The sequence below is a fragment of the Triticum dicoccoides genome, chromosome 2B (genome assembly GCF_002162155.2).
Source record: "Triticum dicoccoides isolate Atlit2015 ecotype Zavitan chromosome 2B, WEW_v2.0, whole genome shotgun sequence".
In the NCBI taxonomy this organism is placed as follows: Eukaryota; Viridiplantae; Streptophyta; class Magnoliopsida; order Poales; family Poaceae; genus Triticum; species Triticum dicoccoides.
The window spans coordinates 821704252-821713639 of record NC_041383.1 but is presented as its reverse complement, the minus strand read 5'-3'; the positions used below and the strand labels follow the sequence as shown (position 1 = coordinate 821713639).

At 42.9% G+C, this 9388-nt stretch overlaps 1 protein-coding gene across 1 annotated transcript; it reads left to right on the top strand.

Moving 5' to 3' along the window:
- Nucleotides 1-1958: 1958 nt before the first annotated feature.
- LOC119361582 (extensin-like) lies at nucleotides 1959-8385 on the top strand. Its single transcript, XM_037626720.1, has 7 exons — nucleotides 1959-2194; nucleotides 2812-2920; nucleotides 5452-5937; nucleotides 6440-6443; nucleotides 6543-6682; nucleotides 6853-6952; nucleotides 8033-8385. The coding sequence occupies exons 1-7, from the start codon at nucleotides 1959-1961 to the stop codon at nucleotides 8107-8109; spliced, it is 1152 nt and encodes a 383-aa protein (XP_037482617.1). The 3' UTR covers nucleotides 8110-8385.
- The last annotated feature ends 1003 nt before the right edge of the window (nucleotides 8386-9388 follow it).

The window sequence follows — 9388 nt, the reverse complement described above, 5'->3', positions numbered from 1 at the left end:
CCACCTCTCAACATATGACACCCGTCAAGATAATCTTGAGATACCTTAGGGGTACTATGAGTAGGGGTCTAAAATTTATCAAGTCAACTTTCAATGTTGTTAGTGCTTTCTCTAATGCTGACTGGGCAGGATGTCTAGATGACAGAAGGTCAACAGGAGGATTCTGTGTGTCTTTTTGTCCGAATTTGATCTCCTGAAGTGCACGTAAGCAAGCTACTGTCTCTCGGTCTAGTATAGAGGCAGAGTACAAATCTTTAGCCAATGCCACTGCTGAGATTATTTGGGTTCAAACTTTGATACGTGAACTTGGAGTTATGCATTCACCAGTTGCATGCCTTTGGTGTGATAATATTGGTGCTACATATCTGTCAGCAAATCCAATATTCCATGCAAGGACAAAACACATAGAAGTGGACTATTATTTTGTTCGAGAGAGGGTAGCTAACAAACTGCTGGATATTCATTTTATCCCCACAGGTGATCAAGTTGCAGATGGATTCACCAAAGCTTTATCATGGCGGAAGTTAGAAGACTTCAAGAGCAATCTCAACTTAGTCAAGCTGTGATTGAGGGGGCGTGTTAGAAAGAGTTGTATTGTGTATATACGCTATTGTATAAACCGTATATACTGCCGTAGAGGTAGATCGCGTGCGTGTGTTCTGTTGTAATCTGGTAGTTAGGTTGTTAGGGTTTATCCTCAGATCTTGTATAGGTTTTCTTGAGGATCAATCCATAACCTAACTACCGTATCTTGTAACCTATGGTTGGCTATATAACACGCAGCGCGTTCCTGCCCAAAGGCATACGCTTCACGCATTCTTTCACGTCTTAATAATAAATAGCACATTTTAGGGCAATCAGATGACTAATCCTGCCATATCAAAGCAAAGAACTGAAGTGGCAAAGATGCAATCCCAACTCCCAGGGAATATTAATCGCTGCACTTATTAATCAGTAGGTGTAGCTCATGCCTTTTTATGGTACCGTTATTGGCAAGGGGAAACAATGCTTGTGATCCTGTCAGCAGCCACGGATAGGATGCTTTCTCTTCACTTATACATTATTTGTGGTAAACTTCTAAAGATTCACTGTAACAGTTGTAAACAGAACAAGAGAGATCGACCTGCCTCCCTCCTTACTCGATAACCTCTATAATACATTTTCTATGTCTTACTCACTGTAATAGAATCAGCCTGCAAGTGAATACTTATAATATCAGGAGATATTGTTGATAAGCATATAAAAATACAGAAGATGGTTAACACGACAACATGCAGGAAAGTCCCTAATTTGATGTCAAATAATAGTTCCTTTGGATATATTTTTTTCAACAATACAATCAACAGAACTTGGCAAGTCACATTACATGAGCTTTGACTAACAGGGATAAGATAAATCAGTAACCACTTTGCCAGTTAGAGTTTAACTTGTAAAATTGAATAAACAAAGCACGATGATGTCCATGCTAAATTAGTAGTAGTGATTTGTGTTTACAAGTTCCTAGTTCCTACCAGTACAAAGATTATCTAAGCACTGAGAAGTGACTTGTGGTCAATTTTGGAACATCAGCAACAAATTCTGGCATGGACAATGATATGCGATGAAGCATAATTCGACAAAGGAAATGGTGTTGGTAACTCTGGAGCCTCCTTGCAGCCTGTATCAGGTCGCTGAGGAGGAAAGAAAGAAACTTACTTACCTTGAATTCGACCTTGTATAGAACATGCAAGCATTCGAAACTATAAATTAGACAGAGAACACATCGGTAAATATTGGTGCATGGTCAAAATAATTGTGCAATGGAGCAGCAAGCATACTATATAGATTGGAAACATAGAAAGTAGTGCATACCTTCCAAATGCTTAATGCCTAAAACTTTCTAATCCAACAGAATCAACAGAACACCTGCATTTTTGTGAGCACAAAGAACAATATCAATAAACAAAACAAATTAAAAAATGAAGGAAGAATTGGAGGAAGAGGAGATGCATGAAGGAGAGACAATTGCAACGAATTGGAGGCCTGAACATCACCCGTCGCTGATGGAGATTGGTTTGCAGAGTCGGGAGAGTGAAAGGAGCAGCGGCAAGTCTGGGTTATATGGCGTGCATTACTTGAATGTAGAATATGTGTCACCATATGTAACTAACGTGCAGCAATCAATGGCTGGACCATCAACTGCTACTACTAATGGGTGATTAATCTCTCAAAATCAATGACAGTTGACGATAGAACTTAAACGTCTGTTCGGGGACACACACCATTCGGTCGGGCCGTGAAACCGAATGGATCGAAGCAGTTGAGAAGAGCCCGTGCCATCGCCAGGCGCACCCAGCGCGACCTCCATGGGATCCGTCGCTTTGGTGGCGGTCGGACACAGGTCGGGCTGCCATGGGAAGAGCCGCCACGCCGGTTGGAGAAGTGCGGCCTTTTCTTTTGGCTGCTACACGCCCAAATTAACCTGAGACGCCCAAAAAAGTGGCCAGAGTAGCGGCCCAGCACAGTTCGCGATCGTGGTAATCACGCAAGATGCCAGATCAGGCACGATTTACGAAGAATCTGGCGGCTGAAAATGCTCAGAACTGACGATCAGACGGCTGAGGATGCTGATGGCCCGAGGCGCGATACATTGAAGATAGTTTTGTAAGGGCTTCTTAGTAAATGTTTTTCTAGGACAGTACCTACCAAGCCCAGAACCATGCTATTTGTTGTGATAGTTTCCCCTGATCTATAAGATTTTTGTTCCTCCCTGATGATTTCCTTCTAATCCATTTCCCTTGATGCTTCTGATGTGCTTAATCTTGTCTGTAGGAATTGCATTACATTGAATTTGATGGAGAGCAACTTCTCCGAGAGAACTGAAAGAATGAGCTGTGAGGTGGAGCTAAGGGGCTTTAAGAAACTTTTATGTGTTGTTGATGTAAAGTGGAGTGTGCTAGTTCCTAACTTTGATCTGTTTTGTATTTTCTCAACTGATGTTGTAAATTATCATTTCACTGAGGATTTTGTAAACTGAAGTATTGTATATACGGGTGGATGCTTGTATAAATGCTACATGATCTGTGTATTATATGTCATTTTGGAAATATTGTCTTGGGTCGAAGTTGACATTATGATCGGTGTAATGCATTGTGCTAAAAAAAGTGTTGTCTCAAAATTGAACTGAATTTAAATGGGATAATTGGATGGACACCATTTAAATAGCTTCTAAATCCATGACAGTTCTTGTGACGAAAAATAATGTACATGTAGGCAGCCACGTCATTCCAATAAATCAATTCAAAATCCTATGTGGCATCTGTCTATGACGGCTTTTTCTGTCACAGAGGCTTGGGCCTAGTTTGGGCTGGGCGGGCCTGGGGGCAGACCCGTGACGGTCAAATCCGTCATGGAAGGTGCGGTGTCAAATTATGACGCGTGATACATGACAGATTCCAAATCCGTCATGGAAGTACATCCATGATGGTTTTTCCCTGATCGATGACGGACAAAATCTGTCATAGATTAGCAGGTTTCTTGTAGTGTTTGGGAGCTTTCACTAGTAGAAAAAGACCTATTAGTCCCGGTTCGTAAGGGCCTTTAGTCCCGGTTCATGAACCGGGACTAATGGGTCGTTACTAATACCTCCCACCTTTAGTCCCGGTTCTAACACGAACCGGGACAGATGGTCCTCCACGTGGCCGGTGCGCCGAGCCCAGGCAGGGGGTCCTTCGGTCCCGGTTGGTGGCACCAACCGGGACCAAAAGGCATCCACGCATCAGCATTCCAGTGGCTGGGGTTTTTGTTTTTTTTAAAGAGGGGGGGGGGGTTGGGGGTTTTGGGGGTTAATTTAGGTGTCTCATATATTGTGTTAACTCGCTAATTAATAGAGAGAAGTGTCTTCTCTTATGTCCGTGCTTGATCGACGCTACGTACTATATACATATAGCCCTCGACACGCTAGCTAGTAAGAAAATGAAGGGAACCATCGAGTACAGAAGTTCGTCATGCATACCGAGAGAAATGATCGATCGATCTCTCCTTCTCTGAGAGATTGGTCGAACAACAAGTTTTCGTATCATGTACGTCTGACGCTACTGGCTACATACATGTACAATATATAAGATCTCTCAATTACAGTCCCCTAGCATTTGAAATCAACTTCCACATGGTATTCTCCGGCTTTATTGATGACGTGGTCAAGAAAAAATCCCGCCAATTCCTCTTGAATTGCTTTAATGCGATCTGGTTCTAGGAGTTCATTCCGCATCTGCCACGTCTAATTTGAAGAAGGGGGTTAATTAATACATATATATGAATGAAACTCAACAGAAATGATGGTGTAATAAAATGAAATTGTGAATATTATTAGTTGCTTACGCACTTCATATTGTCTTGGAGAGTAGCCCCGCTTGTTTTTCAAAGTCGCGTTGTAGATGAACTCGCACATGTAGTATCCACAGAAATTATTCCTTTGCTCCTGCCACAAGCACTTTACGAGAAATAAAGGTGTCAATCAAACTGATAATGAAGCATTATAAATGGCATTGATGAAAGTATAGCTATAGAATCAGCGGGAGATGCGCACAACTAGCTAGCCAGTAGTACTTACTTTCGGGTATGTATATCGCAGCTCCTTCGGCAGTCCCGGAGCTTTTGCGGTGAATTGTTTTCAAACCCTGCAAGACAAAGAAAATAATTATTATTACTTGAGATATCAGGAAATGAACAAAAATTTGCCGCTATGGTGCGATAATGATCGGTTAATTGAACTTACTTGCTGAGCATTTCAGTCATGTCCGCATAGGTGCTGGGATCTTTCCGTCTCGAGTCTAAGACGGTTACTAGTCCACGCTCAAGCTTAATCTCCAGAAGAATATAGTGGAACCTGCGCACGCATGCATAACTCATCAATTACATTACTATAACCTCGCTCGAGTAATAAGGAAAACCGAATATGCAAACGATCAGTAACACTCACTTGCCGTTATAAGGAAAGAGTATGGTATCTTTGTTTTGATTTTTCATCAACGATTGTAGCAAGTTGTCCTCGGCCTCTTTGACGTGCTTTTCAACCAGAAATACATCTATGATATTTGTGTTAATGAACCCAATATCATAGACACTACACCACAACACTTAATTGGGGGCAATTAACTGCCAGTAGAAATAGCAGAACAAGGTCAAATAAACTGCCGGGACATTTTGTACTGCCGGTACAACTACCTAAGGGCATTTTAACTGCCGGTAGAACTAAAGAAACAAGGGCAAACAGACTGCCGGTAATAATGAGGGCGCAACATCTGCCGGGAGAACTACCAAACGGCATTCTATCTGCCGGGGGGCCGTTTTTGGTGCGGGACCCATTACTATTTTTTTCAGTGGGATGGCGCGGGACCAAATTAAAGTTGGGCCTAAGCGCGCGCTAATGAGAGCCCAGAAGCGCGCAAGACTTTTGGCCTGAAAATATAGACGCCCCGTGCCCCCACCCACAGACTTCAATCCACTTCATCCCCAAATCGATCCAGACCGCATCCGCCGCCAACCCTAGCCACACCCCCACCGCCGCCGACCGCGCCCTCAACCACACCACCGCCGCCCCCGCCGCCCCTGTCGGCCCCAACCACTGCCCGCTGCTGCTGCAGACTCCGCCCTCCACACCCCACCGCTGCAGACTGCCGCCGCCGCCGACCCCACATCACAGCGCCGCCGAGGACACGGACGACCCCCACCGGCGCCGGCCAGCCACGTCGCGGAACCACTCCACCGGCGACCACCCTCCTCCACCGCGAGCTTGGTCCACACCGAGCAAGCCTTCTCCCCAGTATCGAGTGGGGCAGCTTCCTCTACGTCGTCTCCCCCAGCAGCGGGGCGTTCTCCCTCCAGCGAGCGGCTCTGTCTCCTCAGCATCCTTTCCCTAGGCAGCTGCGTCCTATACTTCCTTTCACCAGTGTCCTCCCGCGGATGGCTTGTCACCGCCGACGACCGGGCCGGGATGCACCTCCTCAACACTAATATAGTTTCTTATTCTTGCACGCCAGCTGGGTCGTTGAGGTAGAGTGGTGGACGACATAAATATATTTTGTATCTTTGTTTTTTATGTTTCCAAGAATTTTCATGCCCCAGCTCTCTACAGTACTGAAGTTTACTAAATGAGCATGTGCAAAAAATCTGGAGATGTTGTACCACAACTGGAGTCTATACAAAATGGAATGAGACTCTGTCCTATAATTTGCATGCCCTCAACTCTGTAAAGTACAAATGCAGTTTACAAAATGAGCATGTACAAAATGAGCATGAGCATGTGCAAGAAATCTTCTATGTCATTCCTGGAGACTCTGTACAAATGTTTAACTCAATGCATTGTTTTTGAACTCAGCATGCTTGCCTATTTGCACCTGAAAGATATTTGACTTGGAGCTAGAACTCAGTGTTAACTCTATTATGTACAGTACATTATTTCAGTCTGCACCCTTGATTTGGTCCTTCGATTTGTATGTTATGTTGTGTAATTGGTACTCCTCTCTTTCTCGGCATGCCTCCTATTCGTCCTCTGCACCAAGCAGCGCTGTGTCGACTACGTCTGGATAGCACCTCATCTCCATCCCCGCCCCCAAGCAGTGTCGCCTCACCTCTACTTCCCCGCCTGAGCAGTGACACCTACGGTCTCGGCTTCACCGCCTCCTGTACTTCTCAACCAACGGTGAGATTTCTTTGCTATTTTTATCATTCAGCCATTAGTATTCTTGTAATGGGCACTAATATAGTGTTACAATTTTCTTGTTACGCTCAGCTGTTTCGGATGTAGAAATTATGTTATATAGTGTTGAAATTGTGTGATTATTCTCAGGTGTTTGTTTGTGTTTCATGAAGTATGATTTACTCAGCAAGGAAGGGATGTGCTACTGTATAATGTTTATCGGGAGCATGGTAGCCCAGTGGCAAAAGCTTCTGTGTATGCAGTTGGAAGCAGATAAGTGTCAGGCTCTTCCTACAGGATGTCTATTGGTTCAGTTCTAGTCATAAACAGAAGTGATATAGTTGCTTTTACTTTGCTCAGTTACTTTGATGTCAACATTTGAGTACTAATCGATCCATTTGTTTCAATAACCATATTATGTAGAATGATACGTTTTCTTCCATATCATGTATAATTGATGCATTTCTTTCCATAACTATATCATGTATAATGATTGATTTCTGTTTGTAGCAATGCTACCACAAGCAAGCTTATAAGATGCATTGGTTTGTGTTCTTTGTAGCCACTAGCCAGCTACGACCAAAGGCCACATATTCTGTTTTAAATTGTTTATCAAGTTTTGAGTTGCTAACCACATATGCCACGTGGTTACATGCTCTGTCTTTAGGTACCACTTGCTCTTTGTTTTTGCAGTTATGCTTTATCTGATTGGTTCAAAATAATCTGTATTGGCAATAACTCCATGGTTTTTAATACGGTTTTAATATAGTATTTTTTTCTATTAGTTTTCCATATCTCAAAAATAGGGTAACATGATTTGTTATTTTTTTCGATAAAAGGGGCCACATGGCCCCCATTTTCGATAAAAGGGCCGCATGCCGCTCTTCAGAATTTGTGGGAGATTCTTTTTTGATATTTCAAGGAAATCTCAATGGATACACTAGCTATTGTCTACTAGTGCTAGATATGACATTTGGCCTGCTTTCCTGAATTAGTTGAGATATGGTCATATTTATCTGCTTCAGTTCAGATAAAGATGTATTTCATGGGTTCTCTCATCACCTCATATCCAGGTTCCAGGTCCTATTTCATTACCTTTACCACATGGCCAGCTTACGGATACAAATCGTAGCCTCTAGTATGTAAACAATACTTGATCTGATTGAAGAAGTCCTCTCAAGTAATATGGTTATTCTAATTATATAATAATGATTGCTTGCTGTGATGAAGTGTTACACATTTAGAAGATTTTTGTTTATGCTGATGAGTTAAACTGCAGCATGTCAAAATCTTTGATGTGTCAATTTAAAATCTGAAATAAGAGCCCCATTTTGAGTTTCCAATCTGTTGCAGGTTTCCCAAGGGTACACAAGTTGATGGAGTTCTGGAAGATCTGCAAGCTGCTGGAAGTTTGGAAGACCTACAGTTAATTTGGTCAAGTGATATATGCCTCGGTTGCTGAACCCGGAGACATTGGCAAGTTTTACTATGCTTATTTGGTGGTTGTTTTGGTACATAAGCCATTTTATTTTCATTTTGGTTGTGTGACACATCTAAAAACATATGTACAGAACCTTTTGTGGCACAACCTCCTTGTATATGGTCGTTTCATACATGTATCTAGAAACATATGTATTTGGTCTGGCATGTGTTATTGAATGAAGTTTAAGGTTGGTTGAAGTGTATGTATGTGCAAGTTTTGTGATCTTTCCTGATTGCCCGAGGAGAATGAATGGATATTAAATCAGGTATATGTTGCTCGATGAATGGATAATAAATCAGGTATATATTGCCTAGAACGGCTTGCTAGTGAAACACAGCGTGGGGCATATTAACTGCCTGGTGAACATGTTTTTGCCGGCAGCTTCACTGCCGGTAAGTGTTCATTCTGATGCCATGGCCAATCTGCCGGGAGAAAATGAACTGCCGGCATATTCATGGGTCCGGCAGATAAACCGTTGGGAATAGTTTATCTGCCGGGAGAAGTAATCCCTGGCAGCCGTTCTTGTGGCAGTTCTATCTGCTGGGAGAACCAGCATCCCGATAGTTTATCTGCCCTCTTAAGTGCTTTCTTCCGGCAGATTGTATGCCATTACATCCATGTTGTGGTGTAGTGAGATTTCATTTTTTTTTTGCACTCGACGATCTTCAATCTGCATAATATATTGAGGATAATTAATTATAAATACATTCAACGAAAGAGCCGAGCTATATATAGAGACTTAATGACAGAAAAAATACTTACAGGAAGTAGCAAAAGACCGTTAATTTATCGAGGACCTTTTGATTGAAGAACTCGAAGAACTCCTCAAATGGAACACACAACAGATCAGTTCCAACGACGTCGTGCTCCTCTTTAATGTTCAGATACAAACAATTTGTCCCCCCAGACTCTCTGCAGGTTTTCATGTACCAAGTATGGAATCTTCGCATCATCGTTGTTAGAGATTTTTCATCTTTGACGAGAGGCTTCCCGTACTCGTACCTGTGTTCTTCCACCTTCATGTATTCAGGAAGTGCATCGTCAGGCAGGTAATCTTGTAGATTGCCATAACCGGCCACCATCCCCGGAACATTAGCGACGATGTTGCCGCTAGACACATTGAGCGGGGGCACGATTGGTTTGCTTGTTCGCCGAGCTGGTCAATTTTTTTCTTAGCTGCTCGTTCTTTTGCTCTTTGATGTCTGACAGTACTTCCCGACCGCTCC